We start from the raw sequence: 23,266 nt of genomic DNA, 5'->3' as shown, positions 1-23,266 counted from the left end.
TGCAATTAGTTGTGTAGTGTGTCATCATTCATTGTAGGCCTGGATGTTCCTGCGGTTTCATTTAACACACACACACAAAAAATATTGTCTCATCCACACTCCAAAACTATAGGTGCCGTTTTTGCCAAAGAAAAACCTGTTGATTGTGAAGTCATTTTTGATTAATTGCCCAGCCCTAATTCATAGTCTGTTTCCATAACAGAATTGGCGACGCTGTCAAACTGTCAACAAGTCTCTCGTAGAGCACCGTTCCAAAGGGGTTCACCCCTCTTCACCCGGTCGGTGGATTGGTGATTGCCTATTTACATAGCCATCTTATTTGATTCGTCACCTCAAAACCTCCATCTTGTCTTGCGCTCATTTCCTGATTTGGCGACAGAAGTCTTGGCCAACAAAAATAAATGAGATTCATATTCAGCAGGGTGGTCTGAGGTCACTTTTGCAGCGATGATGATTATGTTCAGAGGGTAAATCAGAACAATAATTGATGCTCGGTGTTACATACCATAGATGTGAGAGGATAAAGTGGATAAAGCAGTCAATAAGGAAGGACTCAGCTCATTAATCTGCTAGCTTTGTGCAGTTTGAGTCTCGAGGACGGCAATACCAGAAAGACATCCGTTTCTCCAAAGGCCAGGTGTCACTGTCTGTCAATGGCTTTTCAACTCCGTATTTTCTGAACACATATCTTGCTGACGGTCTTGTTCCGTTACCACTTCTTTCCCCCTGGTACAGTTTTTTTTTTTGGCAGTAAACTTGTGCACTTACAGAAAATTCCCACCACATTGACACTCATCCAGCTAAAAGCGCACGGCGACGGCCAAAAATATGTCAAGTCACCGCTTTTTACACATCATGATTATTGACAGGGCAGGATTAACTGGGGCTGGGATTCTCCATACTTCAGCAGTTCATAATTGGAGCGACAATTCACCGCGGAACACTGGCTGCTCCGAGTGCCTCCCGGGATGGGGCTAATATCTGCCACTCAAACGCCCCTCAAATCAGGTGGACAGAATGCAAATGGAGGCTTCAGGATTTACACTGGACCACAATTACTTACGATCAAGTTAGTGGAAAAAACAATCTTATGCCCCAAGTGTCAAAATGTTATGTCATTCAGTAAGCCTCTACTTGAATGAAAGGAGATTTAATAATAAATTTTTTTCTTTTTTTTTTATCACTATCCCACAATTTGTTGGTCATTGGCGCTTGTATCAGAACAGGCTGCAGTATGCAGTATGTCTAAGTATGTTCCAAATTATTATGCAAATTGTATTTCAATGTCATAAAGGTAGAAAAAAACCTTTTTCAATTCAACTCATGGATGGTATTGTGTCTCAGGGCTCTTTGAATCACTGACATCAATCTCAGGCGCCTTTGAAATTTAGTTTATCAGTTAAGCTCAGTTAAGGCAAAAACTACTGAAAAAGGACGTTCCACATTATTAAGCAGACCACCATTTTCAAGCGATATGGGAAAGAAAAAGAATCTCTCTGCTGATGAAAAGTGTGAAATAGTTGAATGTCTTGGACTAGGTATGAAAATCTTCAATATTTCATGAAAGACTAAGTGTATTCATCGTACTGTTAAGTACAGATAAAGACACAATGAGGACAGTTTCTGCCAGACATATACAGTACATCAGATTGAGAGAACAGCTGCTACAAAGCAGCAAACATGTAGTTGAAGCTGCTGGTGTCTCTGGAGTCCCCCAAACATCAAGGTGTAGGACCTTCCAGAGGCTGCAGTTGTGCATAAAACTTCTATCTGGCCTCCTCCAAACTGTTAATTGAATGCTGATGAACAGAAACGGCTGCAGTGGCTCAGAAATACACGAAGACTCATTTTCAAACAGTCTTGTTCACTGATGAGGCCATGTAACCCTGGATGATCAGATGGAGTAGTGGATGGTTGGTGAATTGCCACCATGTCCCAACAAGGCTGTGACGTCAGTAAGGAAAGGGCGGAGTCATGTTTTGGCCTGGAATCATGGGGAGAGAGCTGGTCGGCCCCATTAGGCCCTTAGGATTCCTGAAGGTGTGAAAATGACCTCTGAAAAATATGTGGAGTTTCTGACTGACCACTGTCTTCTATGCTACAAAAAGAAGAGCAATGCTTTCCCTAATAAATCTATCATCTTCATGCATGACAACGCACCATGTCCTGCTGTAAAGAACACCTCTGCATCACTGGCTGCTATGGGCATAAAAGGAGAGAAACTCATGATGTGGACCCCCTCCTCCCCTGACCTCAACCTTACTGAGAACCTTTGGAGCCTCAAGCAAAACTTCTATGAGGGTGGGAGGCAGTTTTCATCCAAACAGCAGCTCTGGGAGGCTATTCTGACATCCTGCAATGAAATCCAAACAGAAACTCTCCAAAAACCCACAAGTTTAATGGATTTAAGAATTTTGAAGCTGCTATCAAATAATGGTCCTATATAAAAATGTAACTTGACCTGTTAAGATGTTTTTGATTGAAATAGCTTTGGATTTCAGCAAATATGACCTCCTAATGCTGCAAATTCAACAAATGATCATTTTCAGTTCTTTACAACCTATAAAATGTATTGAAACAATAAGTTGCATAATAATTTGGAACAGTACATTTTAACTTTCTTGTTAAATTATTATTATTATTTTTAAATACTGTTATCATTGGGAGTTTTTTTTTTCAATCCCAAAAAAATTGCTGATTGTCATTTCAGTTGACAATTGAGAAAATCTGAGCATAATCATTTGGAACATACATCCGTAGGTTTGTAGCTAAAGTGAGATTTTTTCGCTGCAAAGGAGGAATAAACTGTGCTACAAAGCGGGAGCTGGGTGGGAGGTAAGTGTTAGGGATATAATAAAGAAGTCCGGGGAAATGTGAATGGAGAGACGGGATGTTGCAGGATGTCTTAAGTGGAAGAAGTTTATTATCGTAATACAGGCCTGGAGACAATCAGAGCATTGATCATTCAGAGTCTGGCGATACAGACAATGTGACACGTTGACTATAGGCCACAAGTCGTGCAGAAGGTCGGCGCCCAAATGTTCAAATTTGACAGGTCAGTCAATATTTTTGAGGCAGGCATATGTGAAGGCCGAATGAACTATAATTCTCCATCAGTAAGGAGAGCGCTTCCTGGTCATATGCCTGCGGGAGGAGCTTGGGGTCAAATTTGAAGAGCATTGTAAAAGCTGGCCTCAGGACACATCAAATTGTTCCGGTGGAAGATTAAAAAATTATTCAAACATACGCGACTGGCTCAAATGACAACTTCAAAGTGTTTTTGATGATGGAACAACATCGCAACGTGATACAAAGCACACACACACAAAAAAACGGTCAATTTTTCACAATATTCCACATTTCAATTTAAAAAGAGCAACACTTTGATCACAGAAATTGCATGGTAATAGCACAGCATCTAAAATTGCATTATTAATTCTTCTTTCATGATTGTATTGTATTTACATGTTGGATTATTGTCTACCTTGCATTTCTTGGTGCCATTGCCTAAAATAAATGAATAATGAATGAAGGAATTGAAATGATATCTCTTCAATTTTATTAACCAGTTACTAGTGTTAAAAAGGCAGCAGAGCAATGCACAAAGCATTTTTCCAGCCCAGCTGCTATAACAACATCCAGCTGACAAAAGAAGAGAACAGCTGAATGATGGCGCTGTTACCAGAAAACAAAACAAAAAAACACTACTCATATTTTCCATTGATGTAAACCGTAAATCTGTCCATATATTCCACTGTGGTAAATTCATGATATAGGCTGTGTGATAAAGGTCAAATTTGCATGACCTGAAGGGCCAAACAGCATGCTGAATGAGTTCAAATAAAATGTCAATGCAAGTCAATTATGCAGGTGGCAGACTGGACTGGGTGAGATGGCGAGACAGTATACATTCAAATACAGATAAGAGTTTTGCTGAGGGCCCTGAATCGACCGGCAGTGTTTCTAAGCTCAGCCCAGAACAAGCCGTTTGCACTGATGAGAAGAGATTTCCTGTGCGCCGCTCGCTGGAGTGGTGCCCGGAGCAGAGACGACGTGCGGCTGAGGACTTCGATATACAGCAGGCCTAAGGGGGGTATAGAGCGGTTTACATGGAAGGGCTCGTCTCTGTCTTACAAAGGTGCTATTTGTGGACATAGTTCCCAGCTGCTTTGTAGAAATGGAGCTGCAACAAGTTTAAACTGCGCTAGACTGAAAGCAGCTCTGAGGGGGAAATTCTCAAATTGTGTTTTTGTTTATTTTCCAGTTGGACAGAGGTTGTGATTTGTTTTTCAAGATTTTCAGGATTCAAGACATTTAGCTTTATTATTTCACGTCTAAAGGATTTATTTATTTATTTATGCTTTATTTGACAGGACAGCACAGGGTGACAAAGAAAGAAAGAGAAATTGTCAGAGCCAGGACTTGAGCCCATCTGTCAATCTGTGTGGCGGATTTAACCACAGGGCTATTGGCTGAAAAACAATACAAATATTTAAACATGTCCAGGAGCGTTAATATTTGAGCAAAGACCGAAATATGAAGTGCAAAATGAAACAAAGTAAACTACAGGGAAAACAGGGATTATAGTGCAGCCTGTGTGATTTTTTTTAAATTACAATTAATTGCTAAGTGAGGTCTAAGGGCTGACGCTGCAGAAAACATGAGTACGAAAAAACATGGAGAACAGCTCGAAAAGGAGATAACGCTTCAACAAAGCCAACTGATCATGTGTTCATGTTTAGTTCAGCCTTCTGTTACGTGTGGATATGCCACATGGTCAAATCTGGACTATAGATTTTAAATTAGCGCTATCGGGCTATAACAGTTCAGGGAGAACCCATTAGACAGCTCCAGCAGAAACAAATGGCCATAATGAGAACCCTGTAAAAACCCCTCTGCTTGTGTTTTATTTGATCGAATACATATTACAGCAGCTTTATGGAAACGACCGGACACGGGCCATTTTCCCCTTTTACTGACCGGCCCGGCACGGCCTTTCTGTTTGTCACAGTACAGCGCGCATCACCGAAACCAATCAGAATCCCGCGCCACAGCCGTAATAGGAATGCAAAGTGGAGAGTGCATTAGTGGTTCATTGCAGATTGCAGGGAGCACCGGCAGGCGGAATGAGAGTGTGATTAGAGGGGAGAGCTCTTCCACAGATGTCCTAGGCCTTTATGCCACAGGAACACTCAGGGAGGGCTGAAGCGACAACCCGCCGCTGCTCTGCCATTACTGGAGGCCCTTGAGAATCACACAGGGATAAGTGATACAGCAGCCAACACAAACACTCTACTTTACCTCCCGCCCAAGCGCCCTCAGTTTAATCTTTTTGCGGGACCATGTTGTTTTTGGGATAGACTCGATATTAACAGCACCAGTGCTGCTATTGCAATTTCTTCATGTCAAATGTCCCGGAAAAGAGTTTAAAAAGTGTAAAAAGTTAATACTAGTGAGTAGTGTCACCGACTCAGCAGTATTTCGCATTTCATTTTTAAATATTACATCAGAGAAAGGACTCAAGCAGCAAAAATATTAGCACATATATTTTTGCAGAGGAAAATCCAAGTGGATCTTCCTCGAATCGTTGTCTTAATCAGTCTATTTGGAGTGAGTGTGCAGACTGTTTCACTATTCACAACAGAAAAGAGAATAATAAAGAATACCTTAATCCTTAAAACATTCAGCAAACTGTTGGAAGGTGAATTGAATTAATAATGAAGAGATGAGCAGTGAGGCACATACGTAGAGCTGACTTATTGGTTATTAATTATATTATTCAATGCAGGGAAATTTGTTTAATCTTCAATTCTATCACATATAAAGCACATGCTAAGAATCTGATTGATGTTACTCTCAAACCATTGGTGCAAAATTCACCAGTTAAAACTACTGATGGATATGAAATACATACAGTATGTACACAATAGGGAGCAGAAGCAGAAGGGAGGAATAATTGTTTGTTTGTTGCTTTATTTGCCTTAATACATGAACTGTACAACGAAATTCGTCCTCTGCATTTAACCCATCCCTCGACACCACTCTGCGACCCGTAGGGAGCAGTGGGCAGTGCCCGGAGGATCCATCTCCAGATGTGGAGCCAGGCTGGTGGTTAGAAACACGTGGCTGGAGAATTCACCTATTGCACCTATGGTATCGTATTGAGTATCCGGAGGAAACCTACGCAGACACGGGGAGAACATGCAAACTCCACACAGGACCTTCTAGCTGGGAAGCACGGGTGCTAACTGCTCAGAGCCGGAGCTCAGCTACCTGACAGCCTTGTGAATGAATCTGTCCTCTAGTCCGTCCCTGGTGGAGACTCCACAGTCTTCTCCCTAAAGCAGGACTAAAGAGTCTTCGAATGGGCCCTGTCCAGATCAATGTTTGATGTGCAAAGAGCATACTGTGGCCTCTATAAGCAGGGACACGATCCCACTCAGTTGATTTATAAAGCACAATTAAAAACAATCAACCACCAACATTAAAAATGCAATAGAAAACATCTTCAAACTAGTTAAATGCTAATGTATCTTAAGGCGAGGGAATCAGCCTAATATACGGTCTAATAGACAGGGGCAGCTCATTGCAGTTTCGGACTAATAACAGAAAAATCTTGATCTCCTCTAGGTTTGCGCTTGGTCTGAGGAACCTTAAGCAGAGCTTGAACTGCCAGCCAGGGAACATGTCGGGGTAGGTGACACAAGGAGGTCAGACAGATAACGTGGTGTAAGGCCATTGAGGCATTTAAAAACAAATAAAAGAATTGTAAAATCAATTTGGAGGAGGCTTATGTGGATTAGCCAGTGGTCTGGCTCGAACATCTCCTCTGTTTACTCTCCTCCATTTTCTGTCACACTCTTGTATTTATAGAGATTTGGAGCAAGTCATATCCGCAAAACTTGGCATCAAGAACTTTGTTTACATTAAAAACTCAGATCAAGCAGAACCATTGCTCTCCAATCCACAACAAAACATCCCAAAAATATTCTGATGTACAAAAATACCACAATTCACAAGAGAAAACGAAGACAAACAAACTGCCACTACAGCTTCTCCTTACACCTCTTTCCGCTGCTACTAAACAACTACAATACTTTGTGGAAGACACACTAGAAGCTGAATAGAACCATCCGACATCTCTGCAGTTCATGACTCTTCAGTTCACGATAGCTTACAATAAAATTGTTTCTCTAGCCTGTTTCTGAAATGTAATTATCATTTTGTGCTCTCAAGCGTGAGGAGCACAGACGGTCACCTCTCAGGAAATGAGCAGCAACATTTTGTCATTTATTAGTCATGTTCAATCACCGCAGGTAGAATCATACCATGTTGTCTTAGGGTATTGAGTAGTTACAGAGATTTTGCTTTACATTATTATTGGATTTAATTCCAAAGATGATCAGAATAAAAATGCCAAAGTTCCTGAGAGGCATCAGGTTAGGTATTAGGCTTGAGTGACAAAGACGTGAAGGCAGACACTTATCCCTTGACACAGGAGACTAGAGACAGGATCACTTACACATGAGTGAGAACTGAGCCTCAAATAACCCCTGTGCTGCTCTCAAATATTCATGACTAAGAAGCTGGCCTAATCTTACAATATCGAAATGGAGATCCAAAGAAAAGCAAATCATCAAACGGTGAAATTCTAAGGCCCCAGAGGCGAGCTAAGGCAGTCATCTACAGCCCTGACACAGGTTTGCTTTTTCACGTGAGAGCCGACCTCAGTGCTTCCTAATGGGGCTGCATGAATGAAATGTTGATTTTTGGCATAACATTATAAATACATGACTATTTTAAGTGCATTTTCATTTTATGCAGTATTGGTATATTTAGTTGATTGCAGATGATAAGCGCTACTTCCTAATACATATTATCACTTGAACCAGAAGGGACGTGTATTGAGTTAAAGGGAAGGATGAGAGATTTGTTATAGGTGGAAAAAGAAACGGGGTCAATTTTGGGCATGAAGAAGAAATGGAGAGTCTGAGGTGTTGGATAGGTTTTGTTTGAGATGTAAAGGTAACAGGCTGTTGTGTTCTGACAATAGGTAACCGGAATCTAGCGCACCCGTTTCTAGGCGGATTTATTTCCCCAGTCAACAAATAAAAGCCTGGTAGTCTAATACTCCAGCTAGCTAGTCCTGGTCAACCAAACATCAAGATGTGGAGAAGGAGGCATAGCTGGCGCTTGAGTGGTTGTTATGGCTAAGGCGTTGTGGGTTTGATGGTTTGCTGGGTGTCTTTCCCTACTCTTTGCCCTCTTTCAACCTAGGGCTGTCCAATCTAAGCCTACAGGCCAAAAAAAAAGATGGCGAAGGGTCCCAAGGTGATGCATTGCGGTAGCCTACTGCCCCGGACGGCATTAAAGGATGGGTCAAATGAAGAAAAAAAAAAGTTCTACAATTATTGTTTGTTGTTCATTTAAAGCAGAACTAATTTTTACCCCTATAGGCCACAAGCGCCACTGCAGGTGTCGTATCATGTTTTTTTTACTCATTAATTGTCTGTAAAAGTAAATACTACGCTGAGAAAAGACAAAGGGAGAGAGGGATATTGTACATTGTGCCACAACCCAATTATACAATTCCCACTCATACTTTATACTCAAACTACTGTTAGCTTTGCCCATTAGATTGTTAGCTTCTTCTCATCGTGATAAACCAACACCATTTTGCAAAATGTTCATCAACAAACCGAAAGCTGTAGACAGAATACAGTCAGGACTTACCTGTCCGCCATGTTATAAACCTCAGAAATGCGAGCCAAAAGTGATTTTGTAGACGACTGAGAGCAGCGAGGGAGATGTTTTCTATTAGTGTGTATTGTTGCAAGTGTGACACCAGGGGGAGATGAAAGACCCCCCGATCATCCATTAACACTTGTATTACCCTCAGAGGGACTACGAAAAGGATTTATTAAGGTAAAAAACCTACTTAGTTCTGCTTTAAATAAGTCAAAGGTAAGTAATAATCTCAAGGCCGTGTTTGCTTATATAAAAACAAACCGAAAATTGAACAGGAACCGGGAAATAAGTATCCATCACTTGCGCGTAACATTATTGATTGCATCCAAGACCGAACTAAATGAGTACCCTTAAATAGTGCTTCGGTGGCAGCGGTCCATGCAGGCACAGTAAATTTCAGGCGCTGCTTTCTTTCCACCAAAAAGCGGCATTTAAATCACTTACTCTTTGTGGGAGAGGTTTGTGAACTGCCATTTAAACAGCTGGGGACTGGCTGACTGTATGCCTCTCCATGTCTAGGGTCACGACTGCGCCACTTCTGAAGTTCTTTAATGAAACGCAGACAGGCTGAGTCGAGGCGTTAAAAGCAAAACTCAGCATGACAGCAGTGATGCCTGGCAAAACACAGAAAGCAATCTTAATGTACTCCAAGGCCAAAACATGAGCTGTGCCCCCTGAAAAGAAGGTGGAATTTGGCCTTTTTTTTCTCCCTTTCTTTCTTTATCTCGGACTTGTCTTTAGAAAGTTGTGATGCTATTCACGGCTGCAAACTTTTTATTGCGTGCAGAGATTAGGAGTTGAAAGGCTCTGGACCTGTTCAATGGGTGTGGGGGTTAGCCAAGAGCCCTAAAAGCCATGGTTTGAGTGAAGTGGTGCGTTTGTGTATCAGTGATGCTTTTGACAGACTGACAGGAGCCTCTGAAAGTCACTCTCAAAAAGACGGTGAGGGACACGGGCAAAAAAGAAAGAAAGAAAGAAGAGTTTCAGAATTTTTACTTTGAGCAAATAGAAAGATGAATAAAATCTGAAAGTTTTGATTTACTTGATTCCAGAATTGAAAATTGAAAATTGTTTGGGAAAGCGTTCCAAAGAAATTCCAAACCAGAATAAAAACAGAGCAGGTTTTGTCTGCCACGCTCTCTAAGCTTCCCAAAATATAAAATGGGCCCAAACTTTCTAGACACTTACATATTTATGCATTATTCATTCACTCCTTCTACTGTAAAATAACCTGGCAAAAGGCAGACTGATAATACAGCAATGTCAATCTGGAAATGCTCCGGTTTAATCGTTTGGGAAGAGGGACCATGTTTGGGGGGATATTTGCTGCTGATTGGATCAAGCGCAACTTGTTTTAGCTAACCAAACCCACCCACTCATGGCCTTACCGCCACGGGATTGGTCCAAAACAATGGGGATTTGGGCTGAATGTCGAGTCTTTCAAGATGTATTTTTGTGAGTTTGCGAAATCCCAAATCTTGTGGGAATTCATCTTGCAGCACTAGGTTAACTGTTAAAACGAACCAGTGAAAACAAAATACATAAGAAATGCAATACAAAACAAAGAGGGGTATTATGCTTTTTTCAATCACATAGCACCAGTCTATAGCACACTACAATGATGACAAAACCTTTTGTTGGTCTGTAAATGCAGTAAATTAGAATAACTGGCTTGTATAAAATTGCTCTCTCAAAATGGCTGTAGTGAATGTCTTGAAATAGGCCTCTGTCTCTTTAAGAACCTTTGACCCTTTCAGACACGCCCCCTCCACACGCTGTCTGTGGCATCAGTGGGGAGGGGGCTCTGCTGAGGAGCAGTGGTTGGTTACTCGGCTGGTGACGAAAGCTCGGAGGCGTCTCCAGGAGGTGGGGGCGTTCCTAGGAGGACTCAGGCAAACCTATCCCTAAAATGGCTGCCATCAGAGTTTTTACACATTACTCAAAAATACGTGAATGTGCCAAGGCAACACTTCAGGCATGTTTTTAATGAGGGAATGACATAATAACATGATGTAAAGCTTGAAAAAGTCGAATACCCCCCCTTTAATAGCAAGTTGCATAGGGTTAACACAGGCAAAAGCAAGTCAAATGTAACGCTTTTAAATTAATGCTTTTTTAATGCCACAACCACAGAAAAAATGGTGCATATTTAATTTCTTAATCAAACAGAGGAAAGAGAATTGGTCAAAACGGGTAACTTTTGAGCAAATAAAAGATTTGCTCGATTTCAGCCAAAACTGCAACTGAACATGTTTTCGTTTTAGACCATCATTTTGGTTACTTATGCTGTAAGAATTTTGAGCAATTTCATAATTTTCAAAAGATTTACAATTAATGCCTGTTTGAATCCAATTTAACGCTTTTCAATTACATTTAAGGCCTTGATATTGGCACAATTCATTTAATGAGTTTTAACGCTTTTCAATGCCCCATGGAAACTCTATTGTAATGCCTGGCAAGCCATGGGATTAAAGAAAGTTATTTGGTTGTCCCAGCTTCAATGAATGATGAAACACTCGTTTTTGCCACTTTTTTGGAGGGGGAATTTATAAATATTATAACTTAATTTTATTTAATTGTGCTACATAATAAATACTGCAGAATAGGTACCAAAAATATTGTCTAGGTACCATAAATCAACAGCTATTTAAGTAGGCTTGGGTGAAGTGTCTTGCCCAAGGATACTCTGACTGTATGCTCTTAATGGCTGGGATGGAACCATGAACTATTCAGCTGGTGGATGGGATGCTCTACCACTAAACTCCTGCTGCCCCAACATTAACTTGGAACTACTCCTACCATTTGAAAATATACATAATACGGTCTTCATGCAAATTCGCATTGATTGTGTGTTCCAGATCGCCGGCCTTGTCATGCATCGAGTTTGTGGAGATACTGTATCCTGGGTATTGCAGCATAACCTCATAAGAGGAGCTTCCTATAAGACGGCGCGCGGAAACAGGGCCTTCACAGTGTGTTTTCACATGGGCTTTGTTCGACATGAATATTCAGCGCACACCTTGAAACAAACGGCAACACAACAAAGCAAATATCATCTGGGACTGCGATTCAAGGCTGAGTTCAGACGAGGCAAATTACTTTAAAGCTAAACACACGCATTTATGGCTTTACAAAGAAAAATCGCAGCCAAAATACATTTCAAAGCCAGCCACCCGGGCATGTATATTCCGTTGTTCAAAGGGCATATTTGACTCCATTAGAGTTCTCAAATGGGTTCAGCTGTGGTAAAAATGATCAGGTTTCCACTCACAGCCACACAGAGCGCTGCTGGGCATAGATTCAAAAGGAAAGGATTGTTAAGATGGATAAAAGTGACCAAAAAACACATTTGTACAAGACCTTTCTAAGGCAGTACATTGTGTTAGATTTGCAATGGTGTACAGTAGCAAGATAAAGTTTGTGCTTTATTTATTATGCATGGCCCAGCAAAATGTTCACAGAAAAAAATGTATATGAAGCAGAATCAAAAGGTGATGTTTTGGGGAATATTGATTTATATATCAAATCCAAGTTTATGATGAGCTCTGTCCACTGGGAAAAAAAGGACAGAAAACCCATCGAGAAGGTCGGTTAAGAAAGGGTTCTCATTTTTTTTTCTCAATCCAAATATGTGTTTATGAATGGACAACCAGCAATATTCGGTGGTTTACCATTGGTGACTTTGTGCGACATTTAGTTTCAAGACAAATTTGTCCCAAGAAATACCATTTCAGTTGTATACATTTTCCCCTTCTCCAGTCCCTGGATTCAGTAGATTGTAACTCATGAGGCAATGAGAAAGCAATCTATGTGACAATGACATACAGAGAAACTGCATATAGTAGAGAGCGACGTGATATATAGGTCCGATATTTGGGGATTTTACAACAACGGCTCTTGGCCCATCTAGCGCCAATAGAAGCCGATATCTCCGGGACCGGAAGTGATAGAGACATCCTATTTCTTTTATCGCGATGAAAACTGGTTAGCTACAAGTTTGTTAAACACAAGTTTCACCAACTAAACCTCAGTCAATATGGACATGCTGCTTCATTTTGAAGCAGAGAATTCAATCGTTGAGTTAGTTTTAACATCCAAAATTGTATTTTGATAGCTGCGTAAAATTCCACGGCTAGAAACAGTATGCTAATGCTAACAGCAACTAATCAAAGCTGGGACAGAAACTATGACTGAATCACCTAAAGTAATAGAATAAAGTTGGCCACCGGCAAGTATTTATGTTTTTACAGGATTATAAACCAAACGTTTGAAAAAAATTGGCCAAAATATTTGTGAAAAATATCGTCCGCGCATATGGGCATCGAATAAATAAAAACCCATATCGGTCGATGTCTAGTATATAGACAAAGCACTGAAACACAACAAGTAGCAGTCCTTCCAATTATAGACATCTTGCTAATAGATTTTTCAAGACATAAAATCCGCATTTCATAAATGTCCAAGATCACAACCATTTGGGAGAAGACTGAACCATGAACAGCTAAACTAAAAGTATCACACGTATTTCAAAATGTGTTTGTAGAAGTCTAAACTACACGTTTAACAGGTTTTACACATTGTACATCTTACTTTGTTGTTTGGGAAGGATATTGTTAATCCTAAACAACGGTCTTTGTGATTTCCTATTTGCATCCGGTCAGTTTTCCTAACTGACACCTTTGCATATCAATTTTACACATTTTAAAACAAATCCCACTTCAGTAAAGCAGACAAGAGTTTCTAAAGCTAACATCTCACAAGACAAACCAAAGTGCACTGTGTAATTAAGATCTCGCCCACACAGTCTGTACAGTCTGTTTATAATCTGTGAATCACACAATATGGCCCGTTCACAATCCACGGTCTGCCTTTTATTTGCATTCTCACTGATGTGCTGGCGGCTGTCCCCCGAGATCTACTCTCTGCGCTGAACAAGTGGCTGTGCAAATCATCAGAAGGGTCGAGCTTTTGGTCGACCTCAAATAAAGGATGGCAGAGTTTATCATACAAGAAATTGCAATTCACCAATTTGTTTCAAGTGAGTAGAATTTATTCCATTATAATGAGATTCTGCAGGCTATTTCTTGGTGCGTTTCATGTTTGTGTCCCCTGTAAAGTTTAAAGCTGGGCATACACACACAGACGACATAAAGCCAAGCGCCTGCTTCACAGCAAGCTTTGAACACATTCTTATCATTACCTCCTCAATATGCAAATCCACGCCGAGAAGGAAACAAGTGTTTACTTACCGACTCCTGGCTCTTGTCCTTTGCATCATACACTGCAAGCTTCACAAGCATCTCTGGTCTGGCCGGGTACTCCGATGGGAAGGTCATGCCGGTCAGGAAAAGCGGGTCTTTGTTGGCCTGTCGCAAAGAGGGACAAGACATCCCTGTGGTCAGATACTGATATCATGAGTAGGGGAGGGAAGAGGTGATGTGTTCCTCTGGGCTGGGGCTCTGGGAGATAGAGAGGCCTAACAATACAGTACAGTCAAATGTTGGTCCAATATATTTCATTTTTTTGTAAATCTTTTTCCGGACTCAATTTTAAAGAAGGGTCGCATTTTTTTTTTTCTGTGTTCCAATGATGTAGTTGTATTGTATGACTTTGTGGTTTGTTTTGGAATGGAAGCTTATGTGTACAGTGCTTTTTCACATGACACAAGTCAAGTGCAAGTCCAAAATACTTCATACTGTGTAGGGGATTTGTTTTTCATTCACTTCACACATAGTGGTAAGCTACGTAAGTAGCTAGAGTTTCCCCTGGGGTAGACTGACAGAAGCGCTGCTACACACAACTGCACAGCCACCACCATTCACTCACTCACAGACATCATTCATCTTGACCTGCATGTTTTTAATGCAGACACGAGGAGAACATGCAAACTCCACACAGAAAGGCCCCGTCCAGCCGAGGATTGAACCCAGGACTTTTTTTTGCTGTAAAGCTCGAGTGCTAATAACCGCTGTGCCACTGGGCCACTCTTTTGCCACATCGGTTAGAGCTATCGAATCATAGCGAGAAGGTTCTGGTTCGTTTCCACGACCAGGTACGTCCTCTTTGTGGAGTTTGCCTTGTCTGCAGTTTTTTCTTTAAAACATGTTTAGCAACGTATCTCCTAGGACCCCTTTTTTACTATGGATACTTTCTGACACACAATTTTTTATTAACTTACTGATCAACAAGTACACAAACTATGGTAACATTTCTCATATTTGTGTTGAGCTAAATTGGACACCTTAAAATCTTAGTGACATGTCTTATCATGTCACAAACATGATCATCCAAATATATATATTATACATCCTAATATTATTTGAAACAGCTTAAATTATTATTTTTCTTTATGTTTTATATAGTTATTCAGGTCATCCATTCAGTTTTTTTTTCTTTCTGCAGGCTCTCCGCCAAATACAATAACAAGCAAATACAACATAACGTGTCGATCCTGGATCATGGCGTTACCCCGGTAGAACAGGGGCTTCACCCGGGACTCATCCACACAAACGTTGGCCGGTTTCTGGACCATAAAATTAATTACGTTTGTAAACCACGACAGTATGACAACATCTGTGGTGAGTTACTGCCTTAATATCGGTACTGTATGTGTTTCTGTGTTTTAATGTGCTGTTGCCCATGTGGTATACTGTGAAGCATTGGCTAGCTTAACCGTGTGGGCAGCGTGATAGTGAAATTTAAAGCTTGGTGCCATTTGCCCTGCCTTCTGAATCTGCACGTCTCCACATGTGGGCTTAGGACGGGGGGCAGGGAAAGGCCGCCCGGGTATATTTTGCATATTAAAGTGCATGAGTGGGAGAGGGCGCCGCCCCCCTGGGCATTGCGCGCCACTGCATTTGGCATAAATAAAAAGTAAAAAGACGACACTCTCTGTAAATGTGCAGATTGGCAGGTTCAGGCAGGGGTGAGATTTGGCCCCATCACAACAACAAAGCTAGTCTTTAAACTTGCCCAAGGCCTGAATCACATTAGCAGATGCTTAAAACCCACGAACAATAATAACAATTCGCTGTAATCTCTTTAGGATTTTCTGTTAACTCCGGGACTAACAAAGTTTTGAAGCCTTCTGAAACGCGAAGTATCTAAGAGGATTACATACAATTTCTGTCGGCTTAATGGATATTTAGTTTGTTAACTAAATGATTTTGCCTAAATTGACCCCGGTTGGTGTTTACATCAGAGGCTTCCACTTCCTCCTCTCGGCTCTGATGGGCGTCTCGAGAATGCAACCCTTTGGGATAGTCCGAGGAGCCCTGTGTGGCAGGAGGAAATGACAAAGACAAACTGGCAGACAAGGAAATGTGAGGTTAATGTACGGGCACAGTCTTTCAATGAAGATTAAAAACTATTATAGAGCTTTGTGGGGTTATTTGGTTCTTGTACCGCATTTAAAAATTCACAAGGGCCTTATTCATCAGGATGCATCAAAACCAAAATGAAAATGGATAAATAATACAGAAAGAATAACACAAATACATGAAAAATATAATATTCTTTGCCTATTGTAGTGTGTAAAGTAATATTGTGCATCCAGTAATTTCATTTAAAGAAAAACTTATTTGATATTTGGTGGTAAGCAGAAGAATACTATTTATCATTCGTTATTCATGTACGACTACACATCCCAATACAACTTCTACTGACTGAAATAATATGTGATAATAATGAACGTTTGTAAAACAGATTAGATTAACAGCTGCACACACATTTGGCCTTTTCACACCACTCTTTGAATCCACCAAGGCCTCCCTGTAGGCAAATAATAAATATCTATCCACTCTTATTTCAGAATCAACCGCAAGCCTCGATTGCATTCACTGTCTGGATAGAGAGCACTGCCCCTCTTTCGAGCAGCCCATTCAGCATTCCGAGGGCAGACACGGAGGGGAAGAAAAAAGCTCTATGAAAATGTACAGGTACTGTATATCCATCCGGTGCACAGCGACAAAAAGAGAAGGATCCGCCACTATATGGCTGGCCTTGTCCCATGTTCTCAATGCAGCTCATTCACACTTACCAGCATGCTTGGCAGACTCGCCGCTGGCTCAATCTTCTTAGCAATGGGCTGAGATGAGCTCAAGTGGTAAGTCCGTGTTCATTTACATAGAGGGAGCCGGGTCTGTCGGTGAAGTGGTCAGCCTATATGCTAAGGAAAGGCCCCTGCTCGCCACTATCTGCACGGAACTGGCTAATTTTAGCCATTAGAGGGTGTGGGCGCGTGATGGGCATGGGAGGGGGGCAGACTGTTTTTCCTGTTTTCCATGAACTGCATTTCCGATAAGAGACCAAATTTGAGCACATTCCAATGTTTTAATCTTTTAATCTGATCATAATCTAGCCTTTCTGTTGTTGTTGTTTTTTTTAAAATATTGAGGTTTGTAATATTGATACCCAAGTTACGCATAGTTCAATCCAGGTTTAATTCCTTGTTAACACCCAATTTATATCTGGTTTGGTTCTGGATGAGAGAGATTATTCCCTCAGCCAGACAATTAAGCCTATAAAGAAGGTGGTTGATGTTTTTTGCTGGTACAGCATTTGAACACATCATATCCAAAATATCCAGTAGTTTCACTTCCTGATTTTCACAAGATCTCCCCAAAGTCCCCTCCCACCACACCTCCTCTTGCTTTATTTTGCTATGAAAGAATTAAGCATAGCAATGATCGAGAGGTGTGAAGAACATTTCCTCGATACGTACTGTAGGAAGGAGAAGGAGCTGTTTGGAAGAGGAATAACCACTGGACAAGATCCAAAGATAACTCAAAGATGTGCGAGTTGGTTGAAACACAGCTCCAGCTCCTTTTCGATCAGAGAACAACATTGTAATCTGGTAAATGGTTCTAAAATGTCTATTTTGCATAATACCCTCCTTTAATGCTGGTTTAGACTGCATTATACCCTATTTTGATTTGGTTTACTTCTGATTAAGTAAAATTATTCCTTGAGTCAGACACCTAAGCCCCTTAAATACGACCTTAAGAGTTGATCTTGTTAGACCTCGAAAGGTAAGCAAGTCGGGGCTGGGTAATACCAGGACAGGGGTCCATGCGGGAATATCAGGAAGCTTTACTGGTAAGTGATGTGTGCGAGTGCTTGGTGGTGGTCGAAGGGTCCACTGGCGCAGACGGGGGGCTGCCAGGCTTCTGTCAGTTCATTCCCAAGACGCTCATAAGAACCACAAGAAAGAGTCTGGCACGGGATAGCCTGAACTACAATACAAAATCCCACAGTACATCTTTAAACCCTCATTCTGTTCCTGCTCTCCTGACCACTCATAATTATATGGCACAGACGGGATGTGTTGGACTAGCTCCAGACAGGGGGGTCTCTGCTCCACCAGCATGACTTCAAAGAGGGCTCTCTCCCTGGGCTTTACTCAGCGGCCAATCCCCTTGAGCGTCAGCCCGCCTGGAAGCCTTCACCCTGTGATTCCAGAATGGGATTTTCCTACTCACACATTTACTGTATTTAGGTTTTGGAAGAGGGGGGCAAAAGCTGTCCTTTCCATTCCACTATTGGGTCTCTTTTGTCACACTAAACATATAGCAAAGCCCAGGAGTAAAACAAGTACCTACAATTTCAGCGATGAGCGTTTTTTTATTGGAGAAAGCACTCTGTTAGAAATAGAAGATATTTTTCTCACACCGCCTCTAACGCAGTGTCAAAGGCCTTCCCCTAATACCCTTTAAAGAGATATAGAAGCCGGAGATTTACTACTTAAGTTGTCACTGCTCCTTTTTGTTTTACCAAGAGCAGATTAAGACGTACTACCCGCAAGGACACATCAGTTCGCTGTGGTGAGAGAGGCTCTGCGACTCCGGTGGGATTATGCGCAGCGCTACATCAACACTTTCAATTGGAGTATAATATCGTACATAACACCTGTATCGTATAAAGCTTGCATCACCTTTACAGATTCTCTAAACAATCAGCTCAATTTTCCGTAGAAGATTTTCCGTAATTTGTCCAAAATTGAAAATACAACCAATGGGGATGGAAAAATGAGCAGCAGTATTGTTTGTTATATCCTGGCTCTGCTGACGCACCCCACCGACCACGAGCGCCCACCCCAAAGCAATATGTTAAAGTCATTTATGCAAGACAAGCCATCCAAATTATTCCATACATAGACTGCTATAGCTTTGTTTTGTTACTTTAGCCAATCTAGTCTCATAAATGAAATGACATAGCTACATTTGCAGTAACTTAAGTACAGTAAGTCTGTTTAAAAAGCAATGGCCATCTTCTATTAAGTGTAGATTTTCAAAAAGTATTTTTCTGGACTGGGTTGTTTGCAACTTTCTGAACCTTTGTTTTAATGGATAACTGAGGGTTTCACACACATTTTCGGGGGCGTAAATTGATATGATATACTCCTTCCCAGTAACCTGTTCTCTACCCTTTTCGGATGTGTTGCCTTAATTACATTTCTATTTTACAATATCAATTTTGCTGGCAATAGGTCGCACTCACGTTCTAGAATTTGATGTCATAATCTCAGGTGGGGGGCGGAGACCAAAACAACACTATGGGAGGGTATTTGGTTGTGATTGGATTCACAAACCCGCTGTATTATTTTTCTGTCAGAAAGGCCTTTCTACTGGTCAACATCATGCTCATATTTTTGAATACTGTCACCAGATACCTTTCAGAGAAAATAATTGGACCTCAGTTTTGTATGCCGTGACAGAGAAGGCAATGAACGTTGACACAGTTTTTCCCGGTAATGACTTAGATATTAGCCATAAGACAAAAATAATTGCAGTTCGACGGTGCCAAAGTTACCCATCACCTGTTTAGAATGTTAGGATGCCATGTGAACCTATTAGTAGTTTTTACAATGAGACAATATATGAGATTGCAGTCTGTTGACCCACTACTGTATATCACTGTAACCTTGAATAAGAAAAAGACGAATCAAAACAATAAATGTCAACAACATGTCAACTGTCACTGAGAACAGCGTTAATGTTTACACACTCGGCATCAATGCTTTGCTGCCGTGTTCTCTGTATCTGCCCTCTGCCTGGTGATTCATGGACTACACTACGGGGGGCTAAAGCAGCTGGCCTCTCCCATCATTTATCTCCTAAATTAAACCATGGAGTCCAGATAATACGGCTATCACATGGACCGGACTTGATGCAGGGGCGACGCACTTTTAGAGACCGGCCGGGTTCCGAAGCAGCTGTTGCGAGCAGGCATCTCGGGAATGCGACAGACTGGAGGAGCAAGTGGCACTAAACTTTCCCCTCACTTTCATAAACGCACACACATAGAGGCCTTTCAGTCGTCCAGGTTAATGACCATCTGCTCTCGAACGTGCTCCACAGCAGTGAGAGCGGGAACCCTGCTGGTGTTCGGTGTCGGAACAAACAACCTCGGCTCCGCACAGTGCACCGGCGCACGCTTAAGGACCGGGATAAAGACGTCTCAAAGTCAGGCTTACTTTTTGAAAGGTCTCTCGCTTTTGACAAACTTTTTTTTGCAAAGAGTTGACAAAAGTTGCTCAAGGCGATGTCACTCAAAAGTTAATGAAGGTTTAAATTAAGGTCTGCAAATGTGTTACTGGAGCAAAAACAACCGATGTCCTGATCTTCTGCTTGAGTCTGGTCAGGACCATAGTTGGAGGATTGGGTTGTTGGCTGCCACTGGAGCACAAAGGTTTCACTGATGCAATGGGTAAAGTATTCACTAATAAACTGGTCAAAAGCACCCAAGCTTTCAGTCAGGCTGTGTGCTTACAAGTTAATTGATCATTTCATTATTTCCCGCAAAGGTTCTCCTCACCCACAGCACGAGACACACTGGGGCACTATTATAACAAGCTCTGTGCTCCCCATACTGTATGTCAAACACAAGTCCAATATGAATCTTCACTCACAACAGCTGACTCCACCAAACTCCGCAAACACCTCATGAGATTGCCAACGCGCTCTCTCAAAAGTTGACGTCAGAAGTGTAAAACCTACCCTTGTTTTGTGCAGCGGAAAGCAGTCCATATTGTCAGATCCTTCTCCAGATCTCCAACATTACTCTTCTGAAATCACAACTCCAGCGGCAGTGGCACTGGCAGACTGTGTGGAGCGGGCTGAGGCAGTATTCAGAATCCTACCACATCCTGTCTTTTTCACACACACACACGGACACACATGCAAACTCTGTGGCAAAGTCGGGAGTGAGAGGAAAAAACTGTTCAAATGCACTCTTTCACTGGCCGAACTTCGCTTCACTGGAACAGCCGCGCAATACCAATGTCGGCCGGGGAGATTTGCCCACATGTGAGGAGGAGGAGGAGAGGAGGGGAACCGTCCGAGCCGAGCATGTGAAAGTGGGTGTTCCGTTGTGGGACGAGGGAGCAGCTGTCGCCAGCCCACGAAAACACGTGCGGTGCTGTTTCTTCAGCGGCAACAGTGCGACAGTTGGTGCCGGTATAAGTGGCAAACAGTAGGTTTAGAAAATTCCAGATAAATTTTGATTATTTCTCACACTCACGGACACTCTCTCATTCATCCAGACCTTCGTCAGCGTTTTTGCAAAACATTCAAGAGTACAGATCTGTAGTAAACTGACTTTATTTCCCATGATACAGAGAGGTACCAGCCTCTATACAAGCCTGAGGGTAGACTTTCAGGACCTAAAGGTTTTAAAAATGCAAAGAAACCTTCTGTGGCGTGGCCAACTAACTCCCACATAACTCATCTCAGCGACCATATGCCGCACATATTGAGGCAGTCATACGGGGGCCGACTGTCACCGTGAGAGTGAGACGGCTAGTGCTCAGCGTCGGTTTCCACTCGGATGGCTCTGGTCGTAAAAGAAATGCAGACCACGAATGCAAGAAAGTAGTCATGACGGAGGCAACAACGGCGAAGACGCAGTGACCCGGACACAGCCAAACAACAAACATCAAAGGTCGGTGTGTGCGAGATGGAAAGAGAGAGTGACAGAAAGAGAGGATATAACTGACCTCCACAAGCTCAGTGCAGGTCTGAGACAGCAGCTCCTGTTTGTGGGGGTCTAAGACAGCCACATGGATGAAGGCATTGGGCTTCACGTCTCTGCCTGTTGGCGCCAGGTCCTTACATTCTGCAGGGAATAAGACAGAGGGTATGAGCGTCCAAGGAAGACATGATTGCACAGTCAGAAATCATGATTCATTAGAACAATACACTTGCTTGGAATAGGCATTTGAACAGATTTCCTTTCTCATCCTTTTAAAGCAGTACTAAGTAACTCATGCCCCTAGAGGCCATAAGTGCCACTGCAGGTGTCGTAGCATGTTGCGGTCTTTTACTCATTAATTGTCCGTGAGAGTAAACACTACACTGACAGAAAAGACAAAGGGAGAGAGGGATATTGTACATCTAATTACACCATGGATATTTTTTTCACTCAAACTTGGCTGTAAATGCTGTTTAAGTGGCGCTAAACTGCAGTTAGCCTTACCTGTTAGCCTTACCCGCCTGGTAGCTTCTGCTTCGTGTTTTATAAGTGTGTATTGGGTCTCCGGGTCGGAGCAGGGAAAGCTGCAAGTGCGGTTTTCTGGCCAGAGACACCAGGGGGAGATGAAAGACCCCTCAATCATCCCATTAACACTTGTATTACCCGCCGAGGGACTACAAAAAGGATTTATTAAGGTAAACAAGTTACTTAGTACTGCTTTAAGTCATCCTGGGTTGGGACTGGGACAAAGAGTGTATTTTGTAAAGTAAATGATTTATAATAAAGCATGTGTGGGTGGGGGTTTGACTTTTTTACGGTAGAGGATATCCATCAGCTACATCTAAAATAAAACACATAAATGAAACAAAACTGGTCTTGGGTTTATGACAAAGAAAACATCTTTGGAAATATTGGAGTCCACTTTATGCACTGTTCCCAAAAGAGTGCATTTATTCATATGGTAATACAGCCAAAATGATGCAAAGAAACTGAAAATGTAAGCAATATTGAAGCTTATTAAAAAATGCTGCCATTTCCCTTTGGCAGTAAGTTTTCAGTTTTATTACACTTGCACTCCTCGAAACCAAACCAGTCACTCTCCGCCAACTGCTTCAAAGAAAGGACACAGTATCTGTAATAATACCCTTGAATGTGACTTAACATTTTAAAGTCATATGTTCAGTACTGCAATCATTTCTTGTACAAATAATCACAAAACCAAATTGAATTTTCAGGAATCTTCAAAACAGATTTACATGTATATTTGTCATGAGCGCTGATTGGAATGGTCTGTCTGACAGTCGAACCATTTACTGAAATTGCTGAGAGCCCCTCATCCACACCATTTAAAAATAAAGCACAAACCCATTTCTTTCCGTTGTTGTTTCAGGCATCCAGGTTTATACAGCGTCCCCTGTCAAATCTTTAACGCGTCCTCTCCAACCATCATCCTTCTCTACTCCACCAATAACACCATATGGCTGGGAGTGTACTCATTAATGGAAATGCGCATACTCTTGAGTCAAGTAATGACAAATTTGTGTTCAGC

At 41.8% G+C, this 23,266-nt stretch overlaps 1 protein-coding gene across 2 annotated transcripts in view; it reads right to left on the bottom strand.

Moving 5' to 3' along the window:
• The window catches only part of inpp4b (inositol polyphosphate-4-phosphatase type II B), a gene marked incomplete at its 3' end in the record, with an annotated part of 213,401 nt that overhangs the window by 164,629 nt on the left and 25,506 nt on the right, over nucleotides 1-23,266 (bottom strand). For both annotated transcript variants that reach the window (XM_079553836.1, XM_079553835.1), the window contains exons 3-4: nucleotides 21,743-21,861; nucleotides 13,998-14,114 (exon numbers count right to left, since the gene is read on the bottom strand). In XM_079553836.1, coding sequence (XP_079409962.1) covers nucleotides 13,998-14,114; nucleotides 21,743-21,861 — 236 coding nt within the window. The remainder of the gene's footprint in view (nucleotides 1-13,997; nucleotides 14,115-21,742; nucleotides 21,862-23,266) is intronic.

Source organism: Gobius niger (assembly GCF_951799975.1).
Source record: "Gobius niger genome assembly, chromosome: 3".
Taxonomy (NCBI): domain Eukaryota; kingdom Metazoa; phylum Chordata; class Actinopteri; order Gobiiformes; family Gobiidae; genus Gobius; species Gobius niger.
Note: the sequence above shows the minus strand (reverse complement) of the source record. Positions and strands in the feature narration are given on the sequence as shown.